This window comes from Stenella coeruleoalba, assembly GCF_951394435.1.
Source record: "Stenella coeruleoalba genome assembly, chromosome: X".
Taxonomy (NCBI): Eukaryota; Metazoa; Chordata; class Mammalia; order Artiodactyla; family Delphinidae; genus Stenella; species Stenella coeruleoalba.
In genome coordinates, this window is record NC_137152.1 from 87,907,446 (window position 1) to 87,925,968 (window position 18,523).

At 41.4% G+C, this 18,523-nt stretch overlaps 1 protein-coding gene across 2 annotated transcripts in view; it reads left to right on the forward strand.

The window, feature by feature from the left end:
- The window catches only part of ATG4A (autophagy related 4A cysteine peptidase), a 63,654-nt gene that overhangs the window by 22,644 nt on the left and 22,487 nt on the right, over window positions 1-18,523 (forward strand). For both annotated transcript variants that reach the window (XM_079911633.1, XM_079911632.1), the window contains 3 exons: window positions 12,561-12,671; window positions 16,030-16,101; window positions 18,192-18,290. In XM_079911633.1, the coding sequence (XP_079767759.1) occupies window positions 12,561-12,671; window positions 16,030-16,101; window positions 18,192-18,290 (282 nt within the window). The remainder of the gene's footprint in view (window positions 1-12,560; window positions 12,672-16,029; window positions 16,102-18,191; window positions 18,291-18,523) is intronic.

Here is an 18,523-nt window from a genome sequence, read left to right on the forward strand (position 1 = left end):
TAATTCCCTGTGTTATACAGTATATCCTTGTTGCTTATCTATCTTATACATAGTAGCTTTTATCTCTTAATCCCATACCCCTAATTTGCTCTTCCCCCCTTCCCTTTCCCCTTTGGTAACCATTAATCTGTTTTCTATATCTGTAAGTCTGTTTCTGTTTTACATATATATTTGCTTGTATTTTTTTTATATTCCACATATAAGTGATATCATACAGTATTTGTATTTGTCTAATTTATTTCACTAAGGGTAATATTCTCTAGGTCCATCCATGTTGCTGGAAATGGCAGTATTTCATTCTTTTTTATGACTGAGTAATATTCCATTGTATATATATACCACATCTTCTTTATCCATTCATCTGTTGATGGGCACTTGGGTTGCTTCCATATCTTGGCTATTGTAAACAGTGTTGCTATGAACATTGGGGTGTATGTATCTTTTTGAATTAGTGTTTTCGTTTTTTCCAGGTGTATACCCAGGAGTAGAATTGCTGGATCATATGGTAGTTTTATTTTTAATTTATTGAGGAACCTCCATACTGTTCTTCATAGAGGCTGCATCAATTTACATTCCCACCAACAGTATACAAGGGTTCCCTTTTCTTCACATCCTCTCCAACATTTATTATTTGTAGGCTTTTTGATGATAGCCATTCAGGTATGAGGTCATATCTCCTTGTTGCTTTGATTTGCATTTCTCTGATAACTAGTGATGTTGAGCATCTTTTCATGTGCCTGTTAGTCATCTGTATGTCTTCTTTGGAAAAATGTCTATTCAGGTCTTCTGCTCATTTTTTAGTTGGGTTGTTTGTTTTTTTGATATTGAGTTATATGAGCTCTTTGTATATTTTGGATATCAACCCCTTGTTGGTCATATCATTGGCAAATACTTTCTCCCATTCATAGTTTATCTTTTCATTTTGTGGATGATTTACTTTGCTGTACAAAAGCATTTAAGTTTAATTAGGTTCCATTTGTCTATTTTTACTTTTATTTCTTTTGCCTTAGGAGACAGACCCATAAAAATATTGCTAAAATTTATGTCAAAGAGTGTTCTACCTATGAGCTCTTCTAGGAGTTTTATGGTTTCAGGTCTTACATTTAGATCTTTAATCCATTTTGAGTTTATTTTTGTATGTGATGTGAGGAAATGTTCTAATCTCATTGTTTTACATATAGCCATCCAATTTTCCCAGCACCACTTATTGAAGAGACTGTCTTTTCTCCATTGTATATTCTTGCCTTCTTTGTTGTAGATTAATTGAGCATAGGTGCGTGGGTTTATTTCTGAACTCTCTATTCTATTCTGTTTATCTATATGTTGGTTTTTGTGCCAGTACCATACCGTTTTGATTGCCATAGCTTTGTAGTATAATTATGAAGTCAGGGAGTATGATACCTCCAGATTTGTTCATTTTTCTCAAGATTGCTTTGGCAAGTCATGGTCTTTTGTGGTTCCATATGAATTTTATTTGTTCCAGTTCTGTGAAAAAAAATGTCATGGGTATTTTGATAGGAATTGCATTAAACCTATAGATTGCTTTGGGTAGGATGGCCATTTTAACAAATATTAATTCTTCCAATCCAAGAGCACAGTGTATCTTTCCATTTCTTTGTATCATCTTCAGTTTCATTCAGAATGCTTTATAGCTTTCAGAGTATAGGTCTTTCACCTCCTTGGTTAAGTTTATTTGTAGATAATTTATTCTTTTTAATGCAATTTTAAAGGGAGGTTTTTTTTTTTCTTACTTTCTCTTTTTGATAGTTCATTATTAGTGTACAGAAAAGCAACAGATTTCTATGTATTAATCTTGTATCCTGCAACTTTGCCAAATTCATTTATTAGTTCTAATAGTTTTGGGGTGGAGACTTTAGGGTTTTCTGTATAAAGTAGCATGTCATCTGCAAATAGTGACAGTTTTACTTCTTTCCATCCAATTTGGATACTTTTATTTCTTTTCCTTGTCTGATTGCTGTGGCTAGGACTTCCAATACTATGTTAAATAGTGGAGAGAATGGGCATTCTTGTCTTGTTCCTGAATTTAGAGAAAAGGCTGTTAGCTTTTTACTGTTGAATATGATGTTAGCTGTGGGTTTGTCATAAATGGCCTTTATTGCATTGAGATATGTTCCTGCTATACCTAATTTGATGAGAGTTTTTATCATGAATGGATATTGAACTCTGTCAAATGCTTTTTCTGCATCTATTGAGATAATCGTGATTTTTGTCCTTCCTGTTGTTAATATGGTGTATCTCATTGATTGATTTGCAAATTTGAACCACCTTTGTGTCCCTGGAATAAATCCAACTTGAATAAATCCAACTTGATTATGGTATATGATCCTTTTTATATATTGTTGGATTCAGTTTGCTAATAGTTTGTTGAGGATTTTTGCATGTACATTCATCAAAGATACGGGCCTGTAATTTTCTTTTCTTGTAGCATCTTTTTGTGGTTTTGGTATTGGAGTAATCGTGGCATTGTAGAAAGAATTTGGGAGTGTTCCATCCTCTTAATTTTTCAGAATAGCTTGAGAAGGAGAGGTGTCAGTTCTTCTTTATATGCTTGGTAGAATTTCCCCGTGAAGCCATCCAGTCTTGCAGTTTTGTTTGCTGGGAGTGTTTTTTTTTTTTTTTTAATTACAAATTCAATTTCGCTACTAGTGATCAGTGGATTCAAATTGTCTGTTTCTTCTTGATTCAGTCTTAGCAGGTTGTATGTTTTTTGAAATTGGTCCATTTATTCTAGGTTGTCAATTTGTTGGCATATAACTATTCATAGTATTCTCTTATGATTTTTTGTATCTCTGTGGTATGGATGTCATTTCTCCTCTTTTCATTTCATATTTATTTGGGTCCTCTCTCTTCTTGGTGAGCCTGGCTAAAGGTTGATCAATTTTGTTTATATTTTCAAAAAAATAGTTCTTGGTTTCATAGATCTTTTCTATTGTTTTTTAATCTCTATTTTATTTATTTCCTCTCTGATCTTTATTATTTCCTTCATTCTGCTGACTTTGGGCTTTGTTCTTTTTTTTAACATCTTTATTGGAGTATAATTGCTTTACAATGGTGTGTTAGTTTCTGCTGTACTGTTTGTTCTTTTTCTAATTCCTTTAGGTGGCATGATCGGTTGTTTATTTGAGATTTTTCTTGTTTCTTGAGGAAGGCCTGTATTGCTATAAACTTCCTTCTTTGAACTGCTTCTGCTACATCCCATAGATTTTGGAATGTTGTTTTTCCATTTTCCTTTGCCTCAAGGTATTTTCTGATTTCCTCTTTGATTTCTTCATTGACCTGTTGGGTTTTTAGTAGCGTGTCATTTAGTTTCCATGTGTTTGTGATTTCCCCATTTTTCTTCCTGTCATTGATTTCTAGTTTCATACTGTTGTGGTCAGAAAAAATGCTTGATATAATTTCTATCCTCTTAAGTTTGTTGAGACTTGTTTTGAGGCCTAGCATGTGATCTATCCTGGAGAACATTCTGTGTGCACTTGAAAAGAATGTATATTGCTGTTTTTCATTGTAATGTCCTGTAGATATATATTAAGTCCAACTGGACTATTTTGTCATTTAAGACCACTGTTGCCTTATTGATTTTCTGCCTGGATGATCTGTCCATTGATGTGAGGTGGTAAAGTCCCCTACTATTATTTATTATTGTCAATATCTCCTTTTATGTCTGTTAGTCTTTGCTTTATATATTTAGGTGCTCCTGTATTGGGTACATATATGTTAACAAATGTAATATCCTCTTCTTGTATTGATCCCTTTATTATTATTATATAATATGCTTCTTTGTCTTTTGTTATAGCTTTTGTTTTAAAGTCTATTTTGTCTGATATGAGTATTGCTACCCCCGCTTTCTTTGCATGTTTCTGTTTGCATGAAACATCTTTTTCCATCCCCTCACTTTTATTCTATGTGTCTTTATCCCTGAAGTGAGTCTTCTGTAGGCAGCATATTGAAGGGTCTTGCTTTTTATCTAATCAGCCACCCTATGTCTTTTGATCAGAGCATGTAGTCCATTGACATTTAAAGTAATTATTGATAAGTATGTACTTATTGCTATTTTATTACTTGTTTTCCACTTGTTTTTGTAGTTATTCTCTTTTCATTTCTTCTTCTTTTTGCTTCTTCCCTTGTGGTTTGAGGATTTTCTTTAGCAGTGTGCGTGTGTTCCTTTCTTTTTAGTTTTTGTGTATTTATTGTAGGTTTTTGATTTGTAGTTACCATGAGGTTCATATATGCTGACCTATAATTATATCTACTTGTTTTAAAGTCGTAGTCATTTAAGTTCAAACACATTCCAAAAGATCTACATTTTTTACTTCCCTGCCCTACATTTTTTTTTTTTTTTTTTTTTGCGGTACGCAGGCCTCTCACTGCTGTGGCCTCTCCCACTGCGGAGCACAGGCTCCGGACATGCAGGCCCAGCGGGCATGGCTCATGGGCCCAGCCGCTCCGCAGCATGTGGGATCCTCCCAGACCAGGGCACGAACCTGTGTCCCCTGCATCGGCAGGCGGACCCTCAACCACTGCGCCACCAGGGAAGCCCCATTTTGTGTTTTTTGATGTCATATTTTACATCTTCAATCTTATCCCTTTACTGTTTACTGAAGTTATAGTTGCTTTTACAATTTTTTGTTTTTTAATCTACATACTGGCTTATTTAAGTGTTTGATCCTCAATCCTTACTATATATTTGCCTTTCCTAGTGGGATTTTCCCTTTCCTATAGATTCTTACTTCTTTTTCATTTAGAGAAGACCCTTCAGATTTCTTTTATGGTAGGTTTAGTATTGATGAACTCTTTTAGTTTTTGCATATCTGAGAAGTTATTTATCTCTCCTTGTAAATGATAATCTTGATGGGTGGAGTATCCTAGGTTGCAGGTTTTTCCCTTTCAGCACTTTGAATATATTATGTCACTCCCTTCTGGCCTGCAAGGTTTCAGCAAAGAAATAGCTGATAGCCTTATGGGGGTTCCCTTGCATATGACTCTTTGTTTTCCTCTTGCTGCCTTTAGAATTCTCTTTTTATCTATAACTTTTGCCATTTTAATTATGATATGTCTTGGTGTGGGTCTGTTTGGGTTCATCTTGTTTGGGGCCCTCTGTGATTCCTGTACCTGGATATCTGTTTCCTTCTTCAGGTTTGGGGAGTTTGCAGGCATAATTTCTTCAAGTACATTTTTGGTCTGCTTTTCTCTCTCTTCTCCTTCTGGAACCCATATAATGCAAATGTTTGGATGCTTAGTGTCCCAGAGATCTCTTCAATTGCTTTAATTTTTAAAAATTTGTTTTTCTTTCTGCTGTTCTGATTGTGTGGTTTCCATTATTCTGTCTTCTAGATCACTTATGTGTTCCTCTGTATTACTTTGTCTGCTATTCATTCCTTCTAGTGTGTTTTTTATTTCAGCTGTTGAATTATTCATTTCTGATTGGGTTTTTTTTATATTTTCTAGTTCCTTGTTGAAATGGTCACTGTTTAGATCAATTCTTTTCCCTAATTCAGTTAACATTTTTATTACCAATGTTTTGAATTATGTGGTAAATCATTTATTTCCGTTTCATTATTTATTTTTCAGGGGCTTTCTCTTGCTCTTTCAATTAAGAGTAGTTATTCTGCCTTTTCATTTTGCTTAACTTTCTTGCCTCTGTGATTTAGGTGAAACAGTTATCTATTGCAGTCTTGAAGGTGTATTTTTCTGTGGGACCATCTCTATACAGACTGTGTATGCCGGATGCCTTTGGTGGGAGAGCTGGATTTGATGTGAATGCAAGTCACATCATTCCTCAGGGTGTGCTGGCAGCTATCACCTTTGTAGCTGGTGTGGCTGGAGCTATAAGGGCTAGAGCTGGAGGTGGGTGTGAGGTGGGACTTCCTCTCTGCTCAGTGGCTGTCACCACCCTCTTGGGGGTGGGGCCTGAGCTAACTCTGTTCCCTTTAAGTGTGTATTTTTCCCTCTCCCCACACCAGGACCTTTGCCCCAGAGGAGGAGAGTGCTGAAGCAAGCGGGGCCATGCGCTGACAAAGGTCTAATGCACTGCCTGTATAGGTGTCTGTGGCTCCACATAGCCTCAGGTGCAGATCCCCTTTGTTCCTCACAGCCTCTGCCACCCCTGCCCTGTTGTGGAAAGACGGTGCCTGTGTGAACTCTCCATGTATATTGGGAGGTTAGCTGTGGTGCAGCAGCCACTGTCAGAGATCTGGGGGGCTTCTGAGGCACTGCTTGAGTAAGAGCTAAGAGTAGCTCCACTCTGGGACTGGGTCACCTCTGTGTCCCATAGTTGAGTCTTTTCCTCGTCATGGGCACCCCAGATCCAGTCAGTGCTGTGGCATGGGTTGAGCAGGGCTAGAGTATTCACTGAGCTTGGGCTGGCGGGCACGGCAAGGCAGTCACGGGAAACCCAGCAGCTGCTAGGGCAGACCTCTCTCTGCCCTGCCTTAGGGGCAGTTCCCCATTGTCTCTCACAGCTGGTCACTGTCCCCAGCCTCAGCTGCTCCCACCCTGTTGTAGAACTGCTCCTCAGGGCAGGCAGGGCCCTTGTGGTCACTCTGTGTGTATTGGGGTGGGGGAGTGAGCTGTGGTGGGGTGGCTGCCATCAGAGATCTGGGTGGCTTCTGGGACGCTGCTTGAGGAAGTGTCAACAATGGCCACTGCCGCCCCACCCAGGCTCCACCCCACGACTCAGTCACCTCTGCATCCCATGGTCAAGTCTTTTCTCTGGTCGTGGCTACCCCAGATCCAGTTGGAGTGCTGTGGCATGGAATGAGTGGGACGGAAGCATTGCTCGGTTCTTCAGGCTGAGGTGCATGGCTAGCTGGTTGTGGGAAAACCAGCCGCCTCAGAGCAGATCGATCTCTGCCCTGCCTCGGGGACAGCCAACGTGCATGCACTCTTCACAAGTGGAGTCCAGTCTTGTTTGTCTAGCTGTCCTCCAACCAGCCGAGGGGCCTTGTCTCCTCCACAAAGAACCCCAGCTCTGGGACACCCAGTCTGTGGCTCAACCTGATCACTCCCCAGGGTGGGTGTCCACCCATGCGACCTCCCTTTTCCTCTGATTCCCCTCCCAGGGGCACGGGTCTCAACCTGATCACTTTTCTTCCCTTCCTACTGGATTATGTGTGGATCGTTCTTACAATCTTGGTTGTACAGGAGTGCTTCTGCCAGTTTCCAGGTTTTTTTTTTTTAATTAATTAATTAATTTATTTATTTTTGGCTGCGTTGGGTCTTTGTTTCTGCGTGGGGGCTTTCTCTAGTTGCGGCGAGAGGGGGCTACTTTTCGTTGTGGTGCGTGGGCTTCTCGTTGTGGTGGCTTCTCTTGTGGAGCACGGGCTCTAGGGGCGTGGGCTTCAGTAGTTGTGGCTCTCGGGCTCTAGAGCGCAGGCTTATTAGTCGTGGCACAGGGGCTTAGTTGCTTCTCAGCATGTGGGATCTTCCCGGACCAGGGCTCGAACCCGTGTCCTCTGCATTGGCAGATAGATTCTTTTCTTTTTTATTTTAATTAATTAATTGATTTTTAATTTTTGTCTACGTTGGGTCTTCGTTGCTGCATGCGGGCTTTCTCTGGTTGCCGTGAGCGGGGGCTACTCTTCCTTGTGGTTCATGGGCTTCTCATTGCGGTGGCTTCTCTTGTTGCAGAGCATGGGCTCTTGGTGCACAGGCTTCAGTAGTTGTGGCACGTGGGCTTCAGTAGTTGTGGCTCACGGGCTCTAGAGTGCAGGCTCAGTAGTTGTGGCACATGGGCTTAGTTGCTCCATGGCATGTGGGATCTTCCCAGACCAGGGCTCGAACCCACGTCCCCTGCCTTGGCAAGTGGATTCTTAACCACTGCACCACCAGGGAAGTCCCTCCAGTTAGTTCTAGTGAGAATTATTCCACATGTAGATGTATTTTTGATGCTTTTGTGGGGGGAGGTGGGCTCCATGTCATCTTACTCCACCATCTTGATCTCTTCTCTCTCACTTTCCTTTCTTATAGGACTTATTGTTGTTAGTTGTTTCCAGACCTATCCTCTCTACTAGATTAAAAGCTTTTGGAGGATGGAGGCTACATCTCAGTGATGTCTTATTCTCTGTGCTTAGCACATAGTAGGTACTCTGTAAAAATTTATGGAATGAGTATATTAATGTATATTCAGCCCTTACCATACCTGTCTGATGTGAACATTTTCTTATGTTTTTGAAGCTGTGACCTGACAGTACGTTAAATGTGTATGTATTAACCTAGTGAATATAACAAAAAGGAGACGGACTGACAGATATAGAGAACAAGCTAGTGGTTACTAGTAGGGAAGGGCAAGATAAGGGTCGGGGATTAAGAGGCGCAAACTACTATGTATAAAATATAAGCTACAGGTACATATAATACAAAACAGGGAACATAGCCAACATTTTATAATAACTATAAATGGAATATAACCTTTAAAAATTGTGAATCACTGTGTTGTACACCTGAAACTTAAATAATATTGTACATCAACTATACCTCAGTTTTTAAAAAAATTCAAAAAATGTATCGCTGAGAAGGCAGTTTTGGAAGCAGCAGTATCCTGGAGTGCTTTTAGAATAGGGTGATCTACAAGGAAGATATGCTGTGGTGCCTCAGGCTTTTTCTGGCCCTGAGATTCTGTGACCTTTTGATTTCATTTTAGAGTGATTGTGTTGTTTGTGGGGCACAAACCCCACAGAATCTGGGAGCCTTGATGTACAAGTTTTGTTAAGCCCTATCAGAAAATCTTGTTTAAAATGATTTTTTCTTCATTTACTTGCAGTTTTACAAAATAATCCTTAGAAATATAGTCAATCACTGGAAAGCAAATTACTTATTTATTTATTTGCGGTACGTGGGCCTCTCACTGTTGTGGCCTCTCCCATCGCGGAGCGCAGGCTCAGCGGCCATGGCTCACGGGCCTAGCCGCTCTGTGGCATGTGGTATCTTCCTGGACCGGGGCACGAACCCGTGTCCCCTGCATCGGCAGGTGGACTCTCAACCACTGCGCCACCAGGGAAGCTCCCTGGAAAGCAAATTATTAAAGTAAGTTATCAGCAAAAATGGCAGAATGAGGACTTCTGAAAATTCTACCCATAATAGAAATGACAAGAATTGGCAAAAATGATCAGAATCAACTTTTGCAGCACTCTGGAAATTAACCAAAGGCTTGCACCAATCTGGGGAGTATTTATTCATGAAAAACGGCTGCATTTTGGTAAGAATAGTAAGCTTTGTGGCGTTTTCACTTGCGCTATGCCCATCCTTTGCTCTCCAGCTCTGCAGTAGCCTTGAGAATCCACAGCCTGCAGCCATAGGGAAAGCCAGCAACCTGGTAGCCCCTGGAGGACGCAGAACACGGTTGGAGCTCCTGTCAAGCCTCATTTCTAGAGAATTGTCATTATTTGATCTGTCTGACAATTCCCGGAAGACCCCACTTACAAGACTTGTATTTATTTGTCCTGACTTGGAGGTACAGAAAGCCTTCCCTGCCGGGGCTTTTTTGGAAAATTATTAGAGGCAATTGATTAACTTCACAGCTGTTTGAGGAGTAGATAACCAAAAAGTTTAAAAGGTAAAGCTAAGGAATAATATATCCACTGGGGCTTTGAAAAGTTCAGGCATATTCCTGGGAATATGGGAGGACCACATGCATGTTCAGGGCTATGTTCATTCCCAAGGCTGTGCGCATGCTCAGGAAAGACCTGAGAAGGCCCTCAGCTCTCACTCTGGCTATCCTCGAGCTCTGTACAAGCAGAAAGGGAAAACTAAGGCAGAGTTAATCAACTGCCTGGCTGACTGTTGAAGGCATGCCCCAACATGTACACAGAGCCACTTGGCCAAGACTGGGAGACTTTTTGGTTCCAGGAGTTTATGGAAACCTTTTTATGAATTATTAGTTGACTACGAAGCTAACCCAGCAGAGACTTCGGTGCAATAATTATTAAAGTAGAATGGAACAGAGTGAAGCCTATTGTCTATCGGACCTTGTAGAAGCTAATTCTTGGTCCACCAAGCTGCAGTATTTGCAGCTCTGCCTGTACAGTTCTATGTCTTTATAAACAGGCTGAAAGGGCAAGGAACTCATATGGGGCTGATGTCTTGTTTGTTAATTTTAAGACAAGACAAAAGTAGTTTTCGAAAATTTTTTTCCAAAGGATTGCCGTTAGTGAGAAGTGATTTGTTTGGAAATGCCATTTCACTTCTGCGCCCCAGCCACATCCCAGCTGGCTTCTTCGTCTCTTGGAGGTCTTCTTGTGGAAGACCAATTCCTCTCTCCTCCCCGGACTCCCATTTATATACTCTCCCTGTGTTACTGCCCTTTGCTTCTGTTAATCTCATCTTCTGTTCTGGCTTTTCATTTGTTTCATCCATGTAGCTTTCAATTCAGGCTGGCTATGGCCTGACACACTGCATTCTGGGAGTCTGTTTTCTAAGAGGAGAATCAGGCAGAATAGAGACTGTAATGCCCTTTCTGCTGGCCTTGGGGGGTGGTGTGGAAGAGCAAGAGGAAAATTCTTTGGCTACCATTTTGGTCAGAGCCATCTCAGATGAAGCAGTGCAGTTCTCACAGCCTTTAAGGGGCTGTACTAATTTGACCAGATAGCTGGGCAATGACTCACTGAGACAGGGTTGGCGATAGAAAAATGTTTCTTTTTTCAGCCAGTACTAAAAAAAGACCCAAGGCTTATATGCATACATGCTGTACATTCATCCAGTGCCACCCTTCCTCATCCCTACCAGGGGAATGCCAGAGAGGTTGCCCCTTTCCCACACTCCTCGCAAGCTACTTATTTCCTGACTTCTTTTTTCTCTTTTCTATGCTACACTGGATGTTCATCTTAAGCTGATTTCTCTTGCCTGTGAGGGGTGTAGAGTAGGGTGGGGAGGTACACAGTGTGATTTATGCCACCTCAGTCCACCACCTCCTGGGGATGGCCTGACCTGGATGATCATTTTTAGCCTGCTGTTTCCTGGGCATGGGCCAGGGGCTGAGGCCAGTGGCAGAAAGGCTAAGACGGCACAAGCTCCCTGGCAGATTCGGCAGTGATGAGTTTTCACTGGGGAATGAAATGGCTGTCTCATTTCTAACTTCTTTAGGTTTGAAATACTGCCAAGGCTGTAACCCTAATGATTAAAACATCTTGAGGAGAAAGGCTACCTAAATCCCTGAAAGATTGGACTTCTGGAATGTGTTTCAAGAAAGGCAGTATCCCTGGGTAGCTGTGTTTCTAAAATTTTAACTTCAAACAAATTATAACTTCAATTTATACAAATTATACAAAGTATAACATCAGCCTCCAACCACGTAACCTGTTTTCATGATCAGATAAGACTCATTTATACTTAAGAACATTTATTTCTATGAAAACAGCATGCCTTAGAAAACAAAGCCAAAAGAAAAGCAATTTGTCCTTTCAAGTGAGCTTAAACACATCCCACGATGCCATTTTTTATAGGAAACTATTCCCCTGCTGCTCTTAGGGACTGGTCTGGGAGAGTCCCTGCAGCTACTTGTATCTGCACAAAATGACCCCTACTCTGTCTGAGCTCCCCTCCCCATAGGGGCTGGGAGCCTCCAAGAGCTGAGAAGAGAAGGTGTGTGTTGAGTTGTCTCAGCTTTGAACTGGAAATATGATTTGTCATTGAAATAACACCATAAACTACGATATATACTAGCAATTTGATTTTTCTGGTTACAGGTTAAGATAGATTTTTCTGGGCTGGCTTGGAAACTTATTTACCTACAATATTCTTTCTCTCAGAAAATTACTTAAAGGGAACTTTTGCAATAAGACCCCTTCATAAATCAGTCTCGACTCTTTTAGCAGACCCTTTCTCCGCAGGTGGTACAAAAGTGAATATTAACATATCTCGCATTACATGGCCATAAGTTCTGAGACTGTGGCCTGTGAACTTATGAGATTTAATTGTATTTTATTCAGTTGCTTTCTCTTGAGAGAGAGTCACTTGTGAATCCCAAGAACAAGTTATATTTATCGGCAGCTTCAAGATTCTTCTTTGCAGAAGTTATAAGTGAATAAAATGGTAAATGAAAGTACTGTTAAAACATCTGGTCTTCCAGCTAAAATATTACGTTTTCACTGTTGTATAGTCTTTCAGGCTTATCATAACCCCCTTCTAAGCCACTGGCCGCTAGAAACCTCACAATATTCCCTGTGATGTGGACAGGGGTTAGGTATGCAGGTATTATTGTGCCACCTGCTACAGTCACACTAGGAGAAGCTGGAAAGTGACTATTTACAAAGAAAGCCCCATTGGAAAAAAGAAGTTTGACATAGCTGTGATCAAAAAATTATTCAGAGATGGTGCCACATGGGACCATGAGAAAGGGAAGGTCAAAATAGGTGGTCAAGAGGAAATCCCTCTACTAAAGAATTTTCAGGCCTTGTGAGTGTCTTTGTTCCTCAAGGAAAAGGATTTGCTTCCATTAAATTCTAGCCAGCCACCTTTTACCTTCAGGACAAAGGTAATAATCAGTAAACCAAAGAAGCAAGCCCTCTGTATTAAATTTTGCCTAAGTTTCTTTCTTTTTCTTTCAGTTTTATCCAAGTATGAAAACCAGATTACTATTTTCGCTGACTACCTAGAAGAATTTCCAGATACAGATGAGCTGGTATGGATCTTGGGGAAACAGCATCTTCTTAAAACCGGTAAGGTTTGGTAGCATTGGACTGTGAGAACCCAAATGAGGTGGGTGCCCAGGGTTAAGGTCCTATCCTGTTTTCCTCCTTGGGTTGATAAGGGTCAATGCTACTCCTAGGCGGATTTACCTGACAACCAGAGGAGTTTTAAGCCTCAGGCCCCTTGCTTGCATGCAAGGTCCCTTCTAAGGCCCTGAGAGGCCCTAGCAGCGTGTTCACATGGTCATTGGTATTTGTACGATTTGAAAAAGTCATGTATTTTTGTTCTTTTCCTTAAAGGAGAACCCCCAGATTCTATAAGCCTCGGGTTTCAAAAAACATGGACCTGCTCCTGGTATCACTAACCAGTATCTAGTCTTTGATGACTGGGCTACATACTTCTCATTCCTCTCACGTCCTTTTCTATCTAGATGAAAAACACTGCCACCCAAGGGACTTCTAAACAGCCCATGGCTGTTTAGAAGTCAGCAACAATATCAGACACTGAGAAGTCTTATAGTTTTAGAGCTTTTGCTGACTGCAGCACTGTCTCCGTTTATTCTGATATTGTATAGAACTTTTTACCCACTGCAACTAGAGGGAAAGGAGGCTTGGATTTTTCTTCTTTACCCTTACTCTCTTATAGATTGGGAAAGACCTTTTCACCTGAAACTGCTAACAACCCAGCACATAGATAAAGCCTGAACTTGGAGAGAGGCAGCTCTGATTTTTGTATCTGAGGAGAGATCCTCTTTGGAGGCCCTAGCATGGCGGGAGGGACAGAAGAAGCTGATCAAAAGGCAGGAGGGGGGACTTCCCTGGCAGCTCAGTGGTTAAGACTCTGCGCTTCCAATGCAGGGGGCGTGGGTTCAATCCCCGGCTGGGGGACTAGGATCCCACATGCCACACGGCATGGCCAAAAAATTAAAAAAAAAAAGGCAGGAGAGGAAGTTATCATCTCTTAACTCCATCTGAGTCTGGCTTCATCCTTTTGATTGGAGAATCCTGAATAGTAGAGAGCACCTAGTGCTAGCAATTAGGAGACCTTTTGTATTCAGGCTCTTCTACCTTGGATAATTCACTTTCTCTTTCCACATCTTAACTCCTTTCACCAGTAATTAACTGGAGGGGGACTGGAGGTGATCTCTTCTAGTTCAGCATTCCATGACAACAGGGATCCCCAAGTTGCCATATATGCCCATTTTCTTTTTTTTAACATCTTTATTGGAGTATAATTGCTTTACGATGGTGTGTTAGTTTCTGCTTTATAACAAAGTGAATCAGCTATACATATACATACATCCCCATATCTCCTCCCTCTTGTGTCTCCCTCCCACCCTCCCTATCCCACCCCTCTAGGTGGACACAAAGCACCGAGCTGATCTCCCTGTGCTATGCGGCTGCTTCCCACTAGCTATCTATTTTACATTTGGTAGTGTATATATGTCCATGCCACTCTCTCACTTTGTCCCAGCTTACCCTTCCCCCTCCCCGTGCCCTCAAGTACATTCTCTATGTCTGTGCCTTTATTCCTGTCCTGCCCCTAGGTTCTTCAGAACCATTTTTTTTTTAGATTCCATAATTATGTGTTAGCATATGGTATTTGTTTTTCTCTTTCTGACTTACTTCACTCTGTATGACAGTCTCTAGGTCCATCCACCTCACTACAAATAACTCAATTTCATTTCCTTTTATGGCTGAGTAATATGCCATTGTATATATGTGCCACATCTTCTTTATCCATTTCATCCGTCGATGGACACTTAGGTTGCTTCCATGTCCTCAAATATGCCCATTTTCAAATGTTAGGCTGGAAAAGGCCTTTCAAGGTGAAATTATTATTAAAATGTCTATACAGCTTTTCCCCAGACTTTCTAGCATATAGGCAAGCTGGAAGACATAGAGAATATCAGAGGAAGGAGTGAGTGGCATGAGCATTTGAGAGGAGGGAATATAATAACAGCTAACATTTACCTCAGGCTTACTGCATACTGTACCATGTAAGCTACTACTTTCCATGTAGTGTTATCTTGTTGAATACTCATAAGTCTATGAAGTAGGTACGATCATTCTCCCCATTTTACAGATGAGGAAACTGAAGCTTAGAGAGGTTAAGTGACAAGCCCACACAGTTGGTAAGTAGTAGAGTCAGGGTTCAAACCCAGGCAGAATATGGCTCCAGAAGTCTTGCTCTTAACCATTTTACGTCTGCTTCCCATAATGTGCTAGGCACCGGCAACATGAAGGGGAAGGAAAATCCAGACAGCTCAACTTTCTGATTTGTTCAAAGGAAAGGCAGGAGAAAAAATAGAGACTATTGGATAAAATTGAACTTCCTTTTCTTCTTTTAAAGTGCAATGGCTATAAGTTCTCTATAGAATACAAATATAGATGTGTTGTTGAGAAGGGGGAGAGAGAAGACTAAGAAAGACAGAACCACATCTAAGTACAGATGACATGTGGATGCCAGATTTGTGGCCATCGAAGTAAATTTATGCCATGAAATACAAGAAAGCATGCTTTGGAAAAAAATATACAAAAGCATTTGTGGTGTTATACATCCATTTAGATTAAAAACGCCAGTGGCAGTAGGTAGTATTGATAAATTTCTTATACACTTAATTTGCTTAGCAGGGACATCTCCTTCATAGTTAAACATTTGTGTGTACCCCCCCACATACACACACACACACACACACACACACACACACACACACACACACACACACACACGACCCATCCCTAGTTTTAGATAACAGACAGTGGATGCTGATAAGAGATCCAACCGTCATCATTCAGGCAGGGGCTGATTGCCTTGTGAGCAGGTTATCCAGGATCCTTGCTTTTCCTAGTCCTTGTCTTTTGGTCATGTGACCCCAGTGTTAAGTACCTGTTGGGGCTTTGGCTCTCAGTGAGAAGGAGGCAGGAACCACTCAGCATCATTGTACTAGCCAGTAGCTCTGATCAAAACATAGGTGGGGGCTTCCCTGGTGGCACAGTGGTTGAGAGTCCGCCTGCCGATGCGGGGGACACGGGTTCGTGCCCCGGTCCGGGAGGATCCCATGTGCTGCGGAGCGGCTGGTCCCGTGAGCCGTGGCCGCTGAGCCTGCGCGTCCAGAGCCTGTGCTCCGCAACGGGAGAGGCCACAGCAGTGAGAGGCCCGCGTACCGCAAACAAACAAACAAACAAACAAAAATACATAGGTGGGAGGAAATGCTGAAATTATTTGGCTAAAATGAGTTTGGGTTGCCTATGAATTTCCCTTAGCCTCATGACAATGGAATTGTCTGGTTATTTGAAATTGAGTTTGCTGCTGGCTCAGAAATCAAAGGCAGATATCTTCAGATGGGATACGGTGATTTAATTTTAATTTCACATTTAATTACAGAAAAATCTAAGCTGTTGTCTGATATAAGTGCTCGTCTGTGGTTTACATACAGAAGGAAATTTTCACCGATTGGTAGGTATATCATTTATTATACTGTGCTTTCTTCTTTGTAGATAGCTTTCCTGAGGTTATCAGTGACATCATGGAAACCTCAGAACTAACAGCTCACTATGGCGAAGAATTTAATGTGGCGGAGTAGTTAAGTCTTATGCTTCATCCAGAAATCTCATTGCCGACGTGCCTCATCGTGTATGGTTCCATGGTGTTAATGTGTAATGCCAGTATACTTTTGAGCCCAACCACCTCCAAGTGTTCAGGCACTTAGAAGTGTTACTTGTTTTAATTCTAAGAGCAAGGCAAAAGTCAAGCTTTTAATTTGGACAGTATCTATTAAATTATAATCCACTGCTTTGTGGAGATATTTGATTATTAAAGTTGGCTGTACCTTGAAGGAAAGAAAATAATTCCTTTGCTTTTTTTTTCCCTGTGAGATGAAAACATCTTGCCACTGGGAGATGAATTATAATGGACTTGCTTGGAACTAATTCTAGTCAGTTAAGAGTACCAGCTGCTGTCTAGAAAAAAGGACAGTTCAATGAGCTAAGTGAATAGGATCCCTCCAGAGAAAATTTGTGAAATGTTTGCAAGTAGGGTGACCTCTTCCTAGTCTCGTGGTACTGTAGGAAAGGATCACCAAACTCAAATGGTGGAAGCTATTCTAAGAGGAAACCTGTCTGACTAATTTTGGTCCAGGACTGGACCTAGTAACTGGAGTGAAATAAACCTTTCTGATAAGTACAAACAGTGAAGTTCACACAGACATTTTTTTTTTTTTTTTGCTCTCCACAGGAAGTACCTGAGCAAAATACGCAAAAGAACAATCTTTAGTACCCAGTGATTCTAAACTGTTAAACTTTTTTCTGGGTGAAGAGATCTTTGCAAGATTTGAAAACATTTGCAGTTCAACTCTGACAATGTTTTGGAAGAGATGATCTTTTTTTTATGTGGGCTTCCTTGCATCTTTTCCATACTAATCTGGCCCATAATCCCACCATTAACAAGAGCCAAAGGACTCCCCTTCCAGCTCACAAATTGGCTCAACCTTCCCCATCTTGCTGTAGCAACTCTCCTTCAGTCCCCACAACAAAAGGAAAGGAGCGGCCACCTTGGCCCACTTATCTTACGTGGTTGATGACCCCCTTTACAGTTAGTCTTGTGAGACCATGCTTACAGCATACTTTTCCACTTCCATGTTGGGAAATGAAGCAATGAAAGCAGAATGTCTCTTCCACCATCCAAGTTATCTCATTTCACTGGTACCTTGAAAAAGGATACTGAGCTCACCCTGGCCACGTTTATGGGATTTTTGTTACATCAAGTGTTCTTAAAATGGAACCCGTTGCCTTATTAACTGGCTTTGTGCCTTTTAAAAAGGTAGTACATTTCTAATTTATTAGTGGTATTTTTAATTATGACCATACTCATAACACCAGATATTTACATCATCCTGAGTGGGTTGTAGAACACTTTTATACTCTCTCTTTTAATTCTTACAATATCCACTAATAGTAGGCAAGGCATGTGCTATTATCCCCAGTCTACAGATGAGACTGGTCTTCTGATGCCTAATCTAGGACTCTTTCCTCTATTTCACATTCTCCCTCTTACTGTTCAGACCTTCATAATGTATATTTAGAACAGTCAAGAGCCTTCCAGATTTCCTTGACCATTTTGATAATCAAGTTTGGTAGCATTTATTCCTTAACTAAGGTAAGATTGCCCTCCCCGAGAAGTGAGTTGTGAAAAGTCAGGTTCGGTCAAGCAGATGATGACATGGCATGGACTAAGTGTTGGTAGTCATACATGTTAGTCATATACCAAAACCGTACACATACCTGGATGTCTCTAGGCAGAAAACATAAGGGGCAGGTTTTGTTCATTTGTTTGTTTTCCTTTGGCCACAGAACCTGTTTTGGTTAACTCAGCATTATCTTTGCAAGTCCCACCCTGTAACAAACCCTGTTTGATGTCTGACTTTATCTCTTGCCTCTCTATTCCGAGTATGTGTGCCTGTCTGTCTTGTATGATTCCCAAATATGCTGATGTTTCGGGAAAGGGCAGTTCAAGGAACTCATATTCATTCCCATCCATTTTGCCAACAGGGGGAACGGGCCCTTCGTCAGACGCCGGCTGGGGATGTATGCTACGCTGTGGACAGATGATGCTGGCTCAAGCCCTTATCTGCAGACACTTGGGCAGGGGTGAGTTCAATTTGTTCTGGAAACTGCCTCGGAGACCTCTGCAGTCGCACTTGCTGCTGGTAGTTTAGCACTGGTGCCGAGGGAACAGAGCTGCAGGTCCTGAAGTGCTCTCTGCAAGTCCAATAGTGGGGCTGACAAGTTGACAAAACCTCTCGTGAGAAGAAAACAGCCGGCATTTCCTTGTGACTCACCAAGCTGGAGACATATTTTCCTGGGGCAGATGAATGCTGAGG